The following is a 16,704-nucleotide window of genomic DNA, read 5'->3' on the forward strand; positions in this document are numbered from 1 at the left end:
TTCCAGTAAGAAAAAGCACTAGTCTGCTAACAGCAGGCAATGATGTCACAAGCATAGGTAGATATGGAGGATTCTGAAGAAATAGAACGCCAAACAAGTTTCAGTGAAATAAGCAACTACCACTGCCCCAGTTGCCCACGGTTAGTATCACAGGGAGCAATCCTTTCTGCTAAAAACAATCCCCCAAGAGACAGGAGCATTGCCAGAAAGCATTTACAGATAAAATGCTGACTGCTCATTTTCAATTTGTCTACATGGTTGTTGCATATGTGCGTTATATGCAATACAGTGATGTGTAAACATATGCTCGACTGGGAATTTAAAAATACTGCAGCAGTACAGCTAGTGAGAATGACTCCAACAAGTTCCCTTTAACGTTTATTAGCATACCTGTTTTACAATAATGGTACAAATAGCTTAGAGTGTCTCTAGTGGCATAGAAGAAGCAAAACTTAATTTATTTATAACACTGTAAAATATTGCAAGATTTTTCTTCAAGTGTCAATGATACAAGTGTTTGTGCACTGAAAAGTTTGCCTAGATTTTTCTAATTTGAACCATCTATACTTACAACATATTATTTTCACTTATAAATGTAATGTTATTCTACCTGTGACCATAAAAGACCATAAAGATTTCAGAGAAGTAAGAGTAGCTACAGAGTGATTACTGAAAGTAGGAGGAAAGAAACTGGTTGATTCAGAAACAACAAATGCATTCTTTCCTTGTAGATCCTTTTCCCTTTGGCATTCTTGTGCACTAAGCACAGAAACTATTCTTAATGTGAGAATTGACATATGTACAGCTCAAAGCAGACTGCCTAACATAGCTGAAATGTCTGAGTCACATCCCAGATTACCGCCAAATTTTTAGGAGAAAAGAGCAAAATAATCTGTAGCATCACATAAAAGACTCCTTTTGTTATTGTATTGTATAGAATTTTAACTTTGTCAAGATACACCTACTATGTAACTGCTGATAGATATATAAGGCACAGCTATGAAACTTTGTGGATGTAAAAGCAGCTAGCAATCTTTATAGGAGACCAAAAACATGGTTTCAGCTTCTTCAGAAAAGTGCAAGCGTATGGTTTTATTTTAAAATATATTTTTAAAGATAATATGCCTAAAATATCTATTTAGAAACCTTAAGAGAACATAGGCATGTCATTAAGAAGAATGAAACAGTCAGTTGCCATATCATATAACACAGGGAATGCAATATAATCAACTGTTGAAATATGCATTAAAATGCATGATACAATGGATATTAAGAATAAAATGAAGAACAAATAACAGGAAAATCATAGCCTCAAGAAATGTAAGAAAGGATAGAATTGTTGTATTACTAAGATGTCAATGTTCTGCTGACTCCTTGCAAGGAACCCACTGATTGCCACCAATTTTGCAGTCAGAATGCCTGAGTACGAGACACGAGATTCTCAGCAGTGTTAGAACACAGCTCAGCATGCCTTAGAGAGGGGAACATAGAGAGCAATGAGGCTCTGAGCCTTCCCTGTACTGCCCCGAAATGGAGCAGAATTGGGCACCAGTCAGAGGCAAGGGGCACCTGTGAAGGTAACACTAATGCAGCTTCGCCACCAGTGCTTCTTTACCCATTGCATTTAACTTCCCCTGTACATCTGAGGTAGCAAGTAAACCTGTTATGCAAGTGAGTTTCTGCTACATCACGTTGTTGTGAGAAGGCTGTACTCTTTTTTTGTGGTGCCCGCTTGAATGAGGGGATGGGTTTCACCCCAAATTCCTGTCAAAAAAAAAGAGGGGCTGGGGAGGAGGAACTAAGGAAAGAAAGGGACAATTAAAAAAGACCAAGGCTCAGCAGAAACAAGGCAGACACAACACACAAATCTCTCAGAAGAGGTTTCCTAACAAGGTAGGACCTCAACAAGGTAGGCGTACCTCCGCTAGCACATACCTCGCTTCCTTTCTCCTCAGGAGAGGAGCGATTGCTGATTCGCCGCCCCAGGAGCTGCAGGCACCCTGCATGCATGGCACGAGGCGCGGCCACAGCGCTGCCTGATGCCACCCCTCCGTCCCAGAGCCACGCGCCGAGGCACAGCGTGCCTGCCGACTTACACCAAGGCGAGGGGGTGCTGCACAGACGCTGGTAGGCATGAGACCCTGCCCGAGGCCTACGCCAGGCTTGACGCCCGTGAGGGAGCGGCAGAGCCACTGGCAGACCCACTCTCAGATACAGCGGCGTGAAACCCCTTCCCGCCGCTCGGCGGCGCTGTGGCCATAAGATGGCGGACCGTGCGGCTGCGGGCGGGAAGGGTTACGTGCTGTGTTTCTTAGTACTTGTTTGAGAACCCTCCTGGAGTGCAGCGGGTTTCGGGATAGACCCTGGCAACGAGACAACCTCCGTTTGCCGGCAGCCGTGATTGTGTTTAGCATGCACGAAGATCTCTGGAAGTAGTGGATGTCTCCTCCCTCCCAAATTTCTCTTCCGTTATGGGCAAATGTGACACATTCCAATACATTCGTTTAATCCCTTCTTGTTTCCTCTTAACTCTGCAAAAGTAGGTACTCCAGGAGTTGTGCAGGGCTCAGTTCTTTGTTATTTAATGGCAATAGGGACTAAGTTACATCTGAGAAAAAGCCTCTCCGTAGTTTCCTGAAAGTCTCAGAGGTTAGTCATAGCACGGGTGTTATTTTACTGTGATCTAAGTGGTCATCCTGCTGCTATATCCGCAGCAGAGCAATGCTGGCTGGGTTCTGAGGCATGTAAGGTCAGGCAGGACTGTACTCTGAGCACCTGGTCTGGTGTAGGGGTCCCTGTTCATTGCAGGGGAGTTGGACCAGATGGCCTCATAGGGTCCCTTCTAGCTCAAACCATCCTATGGTTTTCCATGTCTTAGAATGCAGGCTACGTTTGTTGGGTTTCTGGCTTATGATGGCTGTTTTGTGTGAATTTCTGTTTCAGGTGTGCAAAAATGGCTTCGCTGAGTCTGAAGCAAGACAGTTTTTAAGTTCTGTGAATTTTGGCGGGAGTTCAGCAGACTTCAGCTATTCTGCACTGTATGCTGAGCTGAAAAGAGGACAGATTAGAGAAGCTCGCATAGTCTTTTGTTCATCTGATGGCTTTCTTGTTGCCAGGTAAGTTTATGATTGATTATTTAAATCAATTCTGTGGTGCAATTTTATCACAGGAAAACTTACGGTAATTTCATTATAAACAAAGATATTGGCTGACACGTTGCACAACAAAATCTGTACGTTTAATATGATTAGGCAGTCTGCCAGATCAAGTACTCCCATGAGATGCACATTTTATTATGTTCCCTCTGCTACCTGGCTTTTTTTGGTGGGTCTCCAAAGGAGCAACGGAGTAGAAGTTTTCTCACTTTCCCAGGATGTGATTCAACAGTGGCTGTGATGATTTTAGTATAGCAGTATTGTGGAAGGGCTTCCTTGAGGGAGCTGGGCTCGTTCAGCCTGGAGAAAAGAAGGCTGCAGGGTGACCCCACTGCAGCCTTTCAGTACCTAAAGGGAGCCTATAAACAAGAGGGGAGTCAACTCTTTGAAAGGGTGGATAACAACAGGAAAAGGGCAAATGGTTTTAAGTTGAAAGAGGGAAGATTTAAGTTGGATGTCAGGGGGAAGTTCTTTACAGAGAGAGTGGTGAGGTGCTGGACCAGGCTGCCCAGAGAAGTTGTGGATGCCCCATCCTTGGAGGTGTTCAGGGCCAGATTGGATGGGGCTCTGGGCAGCCTGTTGTAGTATTAAATTGATAGCTGCTGCCTGTGGCAGGTGGGTTGGAGATTCACGATCCTTGAGGTCCCTTCCAACTCAGGCCATTCTGTGATTCGGTGTGTGATTCTGTGAAAGGCACATGTGAATCTGTGCCATCTGATGGCTTACTGAAGAACATATGCTTTTTGGTGGCCCTCCTTTTCCCTCAAGTCTGCTGTTCCTTTCATAAAGATGGTGGCATAGATGAATTCTTCAGAGAAGAATGTAAGAGCAGATCTAATAAATGAATGGTAAGCTGACATAGTAAAGGGCTATTCTTTGTTTATTAGAAAAAAACTGGATTCTGTGAAGTCCTTCTGAATGTTTATGTTCTACTGTGAGTCTTGCTCAGAGATACTTTTTGTCCAGGATTTCTATATTGTGAAATCAAAACAAAATTGCAGACTTCTCTCATATTTCTTATTAACAATTGTTTGGAATTAACAGGCAGGTAATAAAGAGACCTAAGTCTTTTCATAGCTACTATATTGCTCACAAGCTGGTTGTCATGTGCTTTAACACTCAAATAAATTATTTCAGGTGGGACTCCAAGGTGGTAAATCTGAGCAGATACATTATTCATCATTACAAAATATAACTGAAAAGTCATTCTTAGTGATTAGTAATTTATACTGCTGAATTTTTAAATGGTGCATAGAAAAGGGAGAAGAAAATAATCTGGTCGTGCAATAGTTAAGCTACAAAAGTCCCGAATGGGGCAAAAGTATGAATGTCCAAGGAAGAACCTTGGACAGACAATACTGAGCTTAGACCCAAAGCCTTTGAATGTTTTTTGTGAAAAAGTTTTGTGCAAAGTTAATGGTTTCTTTGTGATTTGTTTGTATTCCAAAGATGACCAGGTAAGAAAAAAAAAAAAAAAAAGCGACAAATAAGTCTTGGTATGTTGTTTAGAATGAATGCCCATCGATTCATGAAATAATAAAGAGCAAAGTTTATCATAATGACTGGAAACCAAGGCAATAGTTGTTACCTTGCTTACTTCAAAGTGCATTCAAAGAAACCCTGTGGAATGAGCACTTCTTCCCTTAGTCTTTGTAAATTGTGAGCCTAGAGCCCTCTAGTGTTAGTGTTTGTATAATGCATATTATTGTTCACAGTAAGGTAGATCACTGTGAACTGCACATTATTCTGACCTGTGTCAGCAAAGGGCTACTAAGCCAATCGCCTAATTTTTTATTGACTTTAATATTTATTTATGAGAAAGCAACTGATCTCATTCATCCCAGTTTTTAGAAAGGAGTTATTTATTTACTTTGGAGCTATTACCCAATCTGTGTCAGTAGTATCCCTGAACAAAGATAGCTCTTATGCAAAGGAAAATTTAGGGAGCCTATAATACTAGTGGCACCTAATTTTTCGTCTACTCTATGTATCGTTTAATGCTGATCTGGGAGCTCCTGTAAGTCCTTCTAGTTCCTCTTTCGTGCACAAAGCATATTGTGACCTCTGTTCTCCTTCTCCTTAGTTGATAGTCCCCATTTTATCTTTCTCACCACTGGAACTGTATATGTGAGATTGTTCCTTCTTTCTTCAGGGCAGGGATTCTAGTGTGTCCTCAGCCACACTAGAACAGATTCTGCATGCCTCCATGGTTTACTTTTGCTTAGGGTTCCTCTCCTTGTATCCTTGCCTCGTTGCTTCTTCATGCCAGGACCAGGGTCTGTCCCTTCCTTTGCTTCTTTTTCTATTTTTAAAATTTTTATACTAGATGGACATTCGCTTTTCCCTTCTGCAGAATGAGCAGGAGAAAAATAATTTCCCGGTTTACCTGGGAGGAAAGTTCAGAGAATTTGTCACTCACCAAATTGGTCACAAATTCTTGAGTAGTGCTGCATGGGGAAGCTTAATGGATTTAGAGGAAAGGAGGAGTATGTGCAGTAAACCAGCTGAGCCTCACTGTGAAGCAGAAAAGTCCAAGAACTGGGAAGAGGAAGTTTTCTGAAAAGCCAAAAAGCAGAAAGTGAAGTGACAATTTGTCAGTAGAAAGCTGGAAGGACTTAAGGCAGATTTTTGCCAGCAGGAGGTAAGAAGTTACCAGTGATCCTCTGGGACAAATAAATGCTCACTTCTGACTGGGAGGTATATAAGTTGATCCTGTTCTTTAAAAGATGAGAAAAGCAGCCTTATCAGGCATCTGCATCTGCAGGAAGCCTATATTGTTACCCAAATGTTACAAGTCAGAAACAACTGTTACTGAGTTGTCCAAACTGCAAAGCTCATTATTATTATTATTATTTATTTATTTATTTACTATTGCCCCTACTGGCCCAGGAAGTCATTTAGTCATTTGTGAACTGTGTAAAAAATTGTCAATATACAAACTACACTCAAATCTGTGGTAGCTAGTTCAAAGTAAAGCTGCATGGTAACTTAGAATTTGTTGATTTGCAACAGTGCAATTTCAGGTTTGTTTGAGATTTATGTATGTTTCTGTAGGCATTAAGATATGAAACTAACTGGCTTAGGGGTTTTTGAATAGTTTGTCAGTCAGGTAAAGAACGTGTAGATTTATAAAGTATATATGGACCCAAAATGTTGTTGCTTACTGAAATCTCACTTACTGATGGCATCAAAAGGGATATACTTGGAACACTTTCAGAATGCTGCACCTTGGGATGAAAAACCCCAGGCACCAGGAGCTAGCCACCCAACTGAAAAGCAGCTCTGAAGTAAAGGATGTAGGTACCAAGTTGAACATGAGTCAGCAATGTGCCTTTATTGAAGGCAGCTAATATTCTTAGCTGCATTAGGCAACGTATTGCCAACAGGCCAAGAGAGGTTATCCCTCAATTCTGCCTTGGTGAGGCCACACTGAATGTTATGTCCAGTTCTGAGCCCTCTGCTACAGGAGAGACCTGGACATTCTTGAAATAGTGCAACACAGGGCCACCAAGATGCTGAAGGGCCTGGAGCAGCTCTCCTATGAGGAGAAGATGAGAGAGTTGTGACTATTCAGCCTGGAGAAGATGAGGCTCAAAGGGATCTCACCAATGTCCATAAATACCTGAATGGAAGTTGCAAAGAAAATGTAGCTAGGCTATTTTCAGTGATGCCCAGAACAAGAACAAGAGGAAATGGGCACAAACTGGAACACAAGAGATTCCCTCTAGTGGGAGATATTTCTGTGCTGTGCAAGTGCCTAAGCACACATTGCCCCGAGAGGTTGTGACTTCTCCTTCTTTGGAGATCTTCAAAAGCCACGTGGACGTAGTTCTGGATGTCCCTGCTCAAGCAGGGGGTTGGACTAGATGGACCCAGAAGTCCTTTCCCACTTCAACCATGCTGTGATTCTGTAGAGCTATTAAAACACAACTGTGGTAGAGCGGGAAGCAAATATTTTATAGGGCCAGCAGGGAGTGTTTCAGAGAAAAGACTGAGGAGACATACTGTAAAATGCTTACAATTTATTAATCATCATTACTTTTTTTCATAAAGAACAAAAATAAAATAATATTCCAAAACAAAATGGAAGAAGAAAATACACCACACCCAGATAATATGACTAAGACTAAAAAATGGGGTAATGTTAATTCTGAAAGAAATGGCCCAATAAATCAGTTCTCCAAAAAAACAAAATAAATAGCAATAGTACAACTTTTTAAAAGCTTTCTAGGAAAGAATTTACATATAATATTATTATTATTACTTTTGTTTACAAAAGTCCTTCATATGCCCCATTGGCAATATATATATATATATATATATATTTCTTCTGTAAACAGTTAACCACAAAGGAAAAAAAAATTCCAAATTTTCATACAGTTTCTATGCTGATGATGTTATGTAAACAAAGAGTAGTATGCAGCAGCTTATCATTTTAGTATCTTTCTCCCTCTCTTTCTTCTTTCTTCTTTTGTTTTCTTTCTTTTCTTTCTCATGAGAATAGATAGGGAAATGCCCTAAAAATTGTTTATAACATTGAATTTTATAGCTTTGAGAAGATCTGGCTTTTTGCAATCTAAGTTTTCCATAATGCAAAACAGAAAGTACAACAGAGGTACAGTTTTCTTTTTCTTGGACTTTAGCTTTTGATCTGTCTCAGTGAACTGAAATTGAAATGTTCCGTAATAGTTCAGTGTATCAAAGGAAATCTCAGATAATGTCAAGTAGTTGTCGAATGTAATGACCAGCAAAACTTGATTTCCTGCAGAGTAATATTTATTCTTTACCAGTGCAGTTTATATTGTGCCATGAAAGGAAAGCCTTGAAAACAATGTCATTCTAATAAAAGACTTTGTGTGGTCTAAATCTTATGGTTTAGCACTTCTCATAAGACAAACTAACAAGAAATATGAAAATTTTGTATATGTTTTGTATACAGTATATGATCTTATACTGTACCTCTCAAGGTGTAAAGAAAAGTCATGAAAAACAGTATGAGACACAATGGTAAGGAAAGCTGACATAGTGTAGACAGACGTATTGAGCTTGTATGCAGAAAATATAATCTGTTCGTAAAAAATTGTAGCTGCTTTTGACACTTTCTTTCAGATGTGTTTTCATCTATGTTCAACTCATTTGGCTTCTCTTTAGTTTTAATTTTAGACGTTCCCTTTTTCTTGCGTTCCCTTTTTCTTCTTTATCTCATATTTTGCCTGTTTGCTGTTGTTGGTTGGCAATGTCTTGTGGAACACACTCAGCACCAACACAGCTGCATTGGTCCACATAGGTGTATGAGTGATCAAGATAGGTTCCATCACTGCATGTCAAAGTCACCTTTCTTACACTAGTCTGGATTTCCTGGCAACATGAGCATTTATGTTCCATCATGTTTGCTTCTTGAGAGTACCTGTTTGCAAAACCAACAAAAGAGAGAGATTCAGAAATTATGTGAGAAATATCGCTGCCCTCTCACACATTTCTAAATATAAGTAGAAGTTATGTATGGAGATATGTCTTAATATTACCATTCTTCCAGTGGTTTGGTGACACAGAATTTGTTCTTCGTTGTAAAATGGGTAAACCTAGCTTTTGATTCTGATCTAGAATCACAGAATCACAGAATCACAGAATCACCCGGGTTGGAAGGGACCTCAAGGATCATGTAGTTCCAACCCCCCTGCCTAGCAGGGCCACCAAACGTACACATTTAGACCAGGTTGCCCAGGACCCCGTCCAACCTGGCCTTGAACACGTCCAAGGACGGGGCATCCACAACCTCCCTGGGAGGCCCGTTCAAGGGCCTAACCACTCTCCTTGTAAAGAAAGTGGAAGTAGAAGTGATCTAGTGGAAGACATCCCTTCTCATGGGAGGGGGTTTGGAACTGGATTATTTTAAAGGTTTCTTTCAACTCGAACCATTCTATAATTCTGTAATTCATTAAGACAAAAGAAAAGTGAAAAAAAACTAATCCAGATAACAAATCAAGCCAGTCCAAAATGAGAGACTGATATGAAACAAATAACCTCACTTTTATAGAGGCAAGATCAAAACTCGGGACCAGTCACTTAATAGTCTATTAAGATCTGGTTAGTTTTGAGATAATTAAGCTAATGTAGCACCATGTCTGTTAAAAATTCTGGTTAATGTAATGGGAACAGTTGATGGCTTGGTGAATGTTAGACATTGTAGAAAATCACTAGCAATGTGTTTTTTTCTGCTGTTATAATAACAAATAGAAGACTGGAGATTACAGTCATCTTTTACACCACTTACCTTGAGTAAGCATCACAGCTGCCTTCACAGTATGTCATCTCAACAGGTGCAGAAACACATCCTTGGTATTTGATGACAGTAGTGGTGTTATGCTTCTTGCAACCTGATGTTGCCACAAACCAAGAGAGAATAGTTAAAATATATGCATATATAGATAGATAGGTTAAAATATATGCATATATAGACAGATACTTGTATATGATAGACAATCCTTAGCTGAAAACTAAGATGCGTGGAGCTGAAATAGGAAGTTATGTCACAGTGCGTTTCTGTTTTAATTGCTTATGGCTAAATGATAGGCTGTGCTACTTGTCTTAACATTGAGTGGAAAATTCCCTTTATGCTGCATTGGTGCAGGATGCAGAAATATAGAGCAGTGCCATGGCAACTGCTCAGTGCACACCCATCTCCCAGGACCAGCTTCACTTTCATCCTTAAAGAGAATGTGTTTGTAGAAGTTGGAGAATAGGTGTAGTCCTCTATTTCACTAAAAGGCTAATATTGAACAGTACAGGATGGGAAAGTTCACCATATCTGTATTTTCAAAGACCCTAAATGTTCTGTTTCTATACCACCTGGTGGTTCTAAATGTTCTGTTTCAGACCAGGTGGTATGGAAACACTGGTACCAGATTTTGGGCTTTTCACCTCTTCTGTCCTTGTTCCTGCCATGCAAGTTGGACTAATACAGCTAACAAGGCACATATTGTGCTTTTACCCCAAATTACTATCACTTACCTGATGGTGGGATTGAGCACACACTACAGCAGCCATCATCTGATAGCCTGATGCTGTCCTGGAGTGGGAAAAAAAAAAAAAAAAAAAGATGACTCAGGTTTCATATATGCATGATAAAAACTTGGTTTGTAGGGTTCTCTGGTGCCAGAAAGTTCTTTGTATTGGCATGGAATCTAATTTCAAGCAGATCTAAATATTAAAGGCACGTAACTACTACTTCAGTACTTAATAAAACTTCTTTGGAAGCGTACATTGAAGGGACTGGAATTGCTTTGTTATCGTTGGAATTCAGTAGTAAAAATTCAGAAATAAAGCTTGCAGTGCACATTGGGATATTTTGAGGTACAAAAATCAGTGTAGATTAAGGGTTATGTCAGACAGTGTAAAACAGTTAATGAACTACTGACAGTATAGATATCTGGGATTGGTTTTTATCTTTCCTGAGGTGTATTAAGTGAACTGAAGTAGTTTGTTTTCCTTCACCTTTGCTCTTAATGATTGGTTTCCAAAAATGGAATTATAAGCCTAAATAATTTAGGAATAAAAATCCCATTATTTTCTGGTAATATTCTTGCTCCTAGACACCTGGTACTTTTAGGAATGCAAAGCATTATGTTTTTCCCTTCTCCCTAGTATCCTGTGCTATCTTATTTCCTCAGTGAGGATATATTGCCATTTTAAATTTTCATTTGTTTTTTTAAAGTGAAATTTGATGGGGTACAGTTTCAGAGAGGATAAAATCGGAGTTACATCCCATGTGATGCTCCTTGTAGGTATTTTTCTAGGATACCATGATCTTGCTATCGCTGGTGCTAATCACTGCAATCTTTTCAAACAAACATGAGAGCTGGTAGACAAGTACTTACAGGTTCACAGAGATCCGGGTTGAAGGCGGGACAGCTTTTCTTTGATATGACTGTAATGAACTGGCCATTGTATTTTTCACATGTGTAAGTTGTACAGTTATTACCAGGTGGGCTCCAGAATTTTCCAACCTGAAAGTAGTTAAATTAAATAAAGGTGAATAAAAGGCATCTTGCCTGAAAGTGAGAACACACAACTGGTGTTCATCATTGCTGTGCACTGCAGTATGCTTATTCTGAATAATGTCCTTGAATGGCAGCTGGTAGTTGCTCATTGACCTTTTTCATTAACCAAGTGAAGAGGATGTGATTTTAGGTGGCTATGGTCATGGTTTTTGTGTGCATGGCTTAAGTGAAGGCTGACTTGTGTTTCAGTGGTTTTGTTGTCAGAATTTATGATGTGCCCTAGTCCTGTTCAGGTACATGGCAGAATTCCAGGTGTTTTCACCAACGCATCCTGTTCTTGAGCTCCCAGCTAACTTGAGATTGAATATTCGGTGCAGAAGCTGCCTCCATACATAGAAAGACAAAACTGAGCAAAATTGGTGCAATGTTTTCTTGCTGAAGGCAAATAAGATGGCATTGCTTTCACATATTTTTCTATTTAGACCTCTGAAAGCCATTGTTCAATATCACAGTTGTTTCCAGAAGCTTCAGTTAGCCTCATGGCTCAAGGTTCTGTTCAAGCTATGTGAGTCAGTCCTTCCTCATCTGTATAAGCAGTATTGTAATATGTGAAAAGACACTGCAAGTAAATGTGATAGAGGCAAGGAAAGGAAAGAGTTAAAAGGCAAACAGAGTTCACCAAAGGTGAGCTGCAGCAGGGCTAGTTACCTTAAGCACGTGTGTAGTGTTGTCTTCCATGACCACTATGCAGGCTTCAGCCTTGCATGTGCCACAGCACTTTCCAGGTTCCTCTGTATACTTGTAACCCTATTTTGAAAGAAACAGAGAGGGAATATTGTTGAGCCAGGACACTGAGATTAAGTGGCAGATGTTTGAACTGAGCAAGGTAGGCATTACTGACCATAAATAAGCACTCACCACTGGACAATAGGTGTCACAGGTAACAGGCTGGCACTTGACAGCAAACTTCTGATGGCTTGAATAAGAGGATATGGAGCAGCTGCAGCTTTCACAGGGGCCTGATGGAATCACAGTTCCAGGCTAGGGAAAGACAGAAGAAAAATCGGTATTAGTAATAGCAAGTTGCTGTGAGTATGTACCTAACAGACAATTCAAGGCTGAACTATCTATCAGCTAAACTATCCTTAAATTCAATATTGGTTGTTTAAGCAGAGTTTCTATTGTTGGTTATGTCCATGCTGCTTCTCATTTTGAAAGGAAATTATGCTAATGTTACAGGTGAGCAGATAATACTGTTGCATATAAGAAAAGGTGCTGATATGCTGACCTCAATTAGTCTCTTGGTCCTTTTTGCAAAATGGCATCTATAATAGGAGTCTCAAAAATGTTTCATTTTGAACCTATGTGAAGTTGTATTTTTATAGTGACTTACTCTGTGTACTTACCGCATAGTAGGTTTCATTGACTACACAGCCATGTCCTGGAAAGAAGGAAGAAAGATAGTGTCACCAAGGTATAAAATTTAAGAAGCTGAAGTATGTGAAGAAACTCCTACTTTTTTGGCCCAATGTGACAATGTTGATTAATTACATCTTTTTCTTTTAAGGATTTTGTATTCATAGCTCTGACTAGCATGTTGAAAAAGTTGCATGGCACTTACTGCATTCAAAGGTAGGGCAGCATTTTCCAGGCTGTGTTACTGTAATTACTTCCTGTCCCTCTAAGCATTGTTGTGTGACCTCAGGGCAGAGGCTCGTATTGCAGTCTGTGCAATGTAAAAGAAGACAGCAAATTATGAATTTTTAAATTTTGTTTGGCATGAACTTCAGAAGTTTTCCAGTGAGGCAAATACAGTGTTTTAAGTAAAAACAAGTTAGTTTAATAGCTATTTCAGTATATTTGCCCGTCTAATTTTGAAGTGAAAGAGCTTTTCTAACCTTTGCAAAGCAAAGCATTGGCTGAAAAGAATAGAGTAATGATTGCTTGAAAGGACAGATTTCCGAAGATAAAATAATCAGAAAATCTGATGGCTCTCTGAGTTTCAGACGGTCTTTTGAACAATTCTTAAAAGTTCAAGAGATGTATTAAGATTAGATAAAATATTTATGCTGGTCTTTGAAAAATAAGAGATACTGAATAGCTTTTGATTGTTGTTTCAGGTGGTGGCAGTGCTACAGGTTTTCTTTTTTTTTCCTTTCAAACATTAAATTACAAATTTACAGCTACTTTCCTTTGTCTATGAGTGTAAAATTGATTCATCTTTAAATTTGTTCTTTTCAAGAATCTAGTAGATGCTTTGCAGCAAGGCTTTAAAAAGCTGTATGAGGGAGAAAAGTTACAAGATCAATGTAAACTATATATTAAAAAAAAAAAACACAAACAAGAGAAATTACTGCTGTAGATCCCCAAAACAAGTATAGTACATTACTCACAATAAAGAACTGAGACAGTACTTACAGCACTCAGTCCTGGTACAGCATGGATCTTCTGGTATCTGCGTCTGAACAGGCATGTATCCTGGTTCAGAACAAGATACTTGCTGTGGCAGAGGACATTCGTATTTTGTGCAATGCACTCTGAGAGTAGATCTGTCACAGACACATTCCTGGCAATTTTTTGTCCATTTTTCTCCTGGCTATACAAAAAGAAAATGAAAAATAAATAAAATAAACAATTTTTTTTAACTTCTAAATGTTTTATTCATAAATACAGTTATTGCTAACTAGCTAATTACATCAACCTTTTCGTGGTCCTAGTATTTTTAGATTTGTTAAGAAACCCTTAAAGTGAAACAAACTAGGAGAAGATGCTAGAGACCACTGAAGGTTCTGAGGATGTTGGTTTGCTCTTGTGAAACACCAAACAACAAATGTCCTCTTGCTTCAGCTGCTTGTATTTGATAAATTACATTGATGTAATTTTGATAGCGATACTCACCCATCTGAATACTCCATTTGGCTCTCTACAAGCTGAAAAAAAAAAAAAAAAAAAGGGGGATTTATACCACTGACTACTGACAGAAGGAGTAAGTTTGTGCAGTTTGAAATAAAAACACCATGAACATAAATCTAGCCAGACTAGTTCATATGAAATGATAGATTTCTTCCATTTTGCCTAGTCTCATGTAAGTAAGGAAGATGGGGAAAAACTATTGTTTTTTATTATTATATTTTTAGAGACTAAAGGAGCCTAAAAAAGTTGATCTGCCCATGATCTGACTATGTAAAAGATTACAAGTCTCCTGCCATTGTTAATCGGGTCTCCTCTTTAACAATCCAGATCTCCATTCCCCAAAGTAGTTATAGAGTACTTACAGCATTCAGAGACACAAATGTTGCTGTCTTCACTCAAGAGTGTCTTTCCTTCAGGACAGAAACAACCTTCAGTTACTCCATAGCCAGGACGGTCAACAAAGCTGGAGTGAGAGGAACATATATATATGTATGTGTTTTTGAGTGCCATGTTTTTGCCAGTGAAGCTGGAGAGAGGTGTGTAAAGAAGGTTGTTGTGTCAGATACAAGGGAGACGAATGAATTTGCATTTTGCTGAATGGAACTGGAAGTACATATTTATAGCAATGACTGATATCTATGAATTTTGAATAAACAATGAAAATTCATGAAATTTAATTATGAAATAGTTATATTTTGTAAGGAAAGTAGTTAGAAACAGAAGGAAAAAAAAAGATAAACATTTGTTTGGTCTTTCCATACCTTTGGCTGCAGGTAGCAGAATTAATGGACTCACATGGCTTGTATACCATGTTTGCTGGACAGTTGTATGCTGTATGACAAAAGATGAAAAATGATCAAAAACTGATAGTAGATATTGTGATATATCTACTAGATATAAAGAAAAGTGACTTTATCTTTACTGTCTACATCAGGGGTTTCTGACAGTAAGGACATTTCTGTATTTTTGTAGGTAAAATGCTATAGTCAAGTGTAAGATGCAACATATACTTACTCAATAAAATCCTAACTACTACTGGTTTACTCGTACATTTTTGAGTCCTGCAATACTTACGGCACGTATTGTTTGTCTTTCCTCTCCAGTCAATGCAGACACCTCTTGCAGCACACTCTGTAGCATATATCTCCAAACTGGAACACTGCATGGATTCATCAGTTATGCGACATCCATCAAAAACACATCCTTTGTAAAATGGTTCTGGAGGTATCACGTCATGGCATTCTGCAAAAACTCTACAGACAGAAAAGAAACCAGAAGAAACTGGTTATTATATAAAATCTGATCACACGTGGCATTTTCCCAGTTGATGGCGTGTTACTCTCTGCTTCAAAAGGAATGTATTATGAGAAAGAGAGTTAACCATATGAATGGCCACTACTGTGGGAGATAGATTCAGGAATGGAAAGATTAGGAAATTGAAGCTCTATTCTTTTCTAAAGAGGCTTGTGGGTATAATATTTATGTAAGTGTACACAGTGTTTTATCAGTCTGACACTAGAAATTTCTTGAAGAAGGCAATTGCATCAGATAGATGGAAAAAGAATGCTGTAAGTACTCAAGGAACAGAAAAATCGGATAGAATAGCTTGCAACTTATTAGACATTACAGCAAGCATGCAGATGAGGGTCTGTATGAATGACACAGCTAAAAAAAACTTTTGCTAGAGTTCACAGAAGTATAAAAAACAGCCTTTGATGATGCTGCTTTTTTTTTTTTAAATTCCATGTTTTACATAAAATGTGCAAAGAGTGAAGGCACTTTGGCTAAGACATTTCTGTCTGTTCTGTTTTTCTGGTTGGTAACCAAATTATTTCCCTTCAGGACTAAGGGACCACTTCACATGTAAATTTTCATCTTTCTTTTAATAGCGTGACTAAGAATGAGTAAGCATACCCTAGAAAGCAGGGAGGGAAAAAGATAACAGAAATGTATGTGGTAACAATCCAGGGTGTATGGACTTTAGTGCTTGCTGTCTCCTTCATTTTCTAATTCTTGCTCAGCTATCTTTGCGATGCAAGTCCTTAAAGAAAAGCAGTTTCTTTATCAAAGGCCTTTTATTGTATATATCCTTATATTAGGTTGATGTTTTCAGCAATAATCCCATGATAGGACTGTAGTTCATACCATTTCATAAAATACTGAAACATTTCAGTATAGAAAGAGCAAGTCAATTTTGGTTGTTTGTTTCTTTTTCTTACTTGCTTATGATAAGCTTGCAGAGTTCAGGAACATGACACTGTGGCCTTGCAGGAGGTGTGGTTACTATTGATGGTGGTGGTACTCCAGTGCATGATGTGTCATTACCAACAAGCCAGTGATGAGCCATTTGGGGACAGGAAGAAATGATCTTACCACTTGGCAAGCGACATTCATCTCTTTTGTTATTTGTACATGTTCCTGGAAGATAACAGAGACAAGGTATGTTAGCTTCATATGCCACATCGGTGATGCACAGTACATTAGTGTGCTGATACTAAGTTTAGATGTGATGTGCTCATGAAATTCTCTACTTCACGAGGATTCTTTACAGTCGTATGAGTTTTAATTTAGTTTAGGAAAAAAGCAGTCAAAATCCAAAACCCAAATCTGACATCAGAAAACACTTCAAAATGTAT

The 16,704-nt window shown here is 38.8% G+C and overlaps 1 protein-coding gene across 1 annotated transcript in view; it reads right to left on the minus strand.

The window, feature by feature from the left end:
* Positions 1-7,162: 7,162 nt before the first annotated feature.
* The window catches only part of MUC5AC (mucin 5AC, oligomeric mucus/gel-forming), a 51,362-nt gene continuing 41,820 nt past the window's right edge, over positions 7,163-16,704 (minus strand). Inside the window, exons 37-50 of the mRNA XM_052692775.1 lie at positions 16,288-16,486; positions 15,143-15,321; positions 14,830-14,899; positions 14,431-14,531; positions 14,054-14,085; positions 13,574-13,751; positions 12,777-12,881; positions 12,562-12,596; positions 12,074-12,196; positions 11,864-11,962; positions 11,033-11,161; positions 10,167-10,224; positions 9,430-9,532; positions 7,163-8,562 (exon numbers count right to left, since the gene is read on the minus strand). Of these exons, the coding sequence (XP_052548735.1) occupies positions 8,358-8,562; positions 9,430-9,532; positions 10,167-10,224; positions 11,033-11,161; positions 11,864-11,962; positions 12,074-12,196; positions 12,562-12,596; positions 12,777-12,881; positions 13,574-13,751; positions 14,054-14,085; positions 14,431-14,531; positions 14,830-14,899; positions 15,143-15,321; positions 16,288-16,486 (1,616 nt within the window). The 3' untranslated portion in view covers positions 7,163-8,357. The remainder of the gene's footprint in view (positions 8,563-9,429; positions 9,533-10,166; positions 10,225-11,032; positions 11,162-11,863; positions 11,963-12,073; positions 12,197-12,561; positions 12,597-12,776; positions 12,882-13,573; positions 13,752-14,053; positions 14,086-14,430; positions 14,532-14,829; positions 14,900-15,142; positions 15,322-16,287; positions 16,487-16,704) is intronic.

This window comes from Tympanuchus pallidicinctus, unplaced genomic scaffold (genome assembly GCF_026119805.1).
Source record: "Tympanuchus pallidicinctus isolate F22 unplaced genomic scaffold, pur_lepc_1.0 scaffold3, whole genome shotgun sequence".
Lineage (NCBI taxonomy): Eukaryota > Metazoa > Chordata > Aves > Galliformes > Phasianidae > Tympanuchus > Tympanuchus pallidicinctus.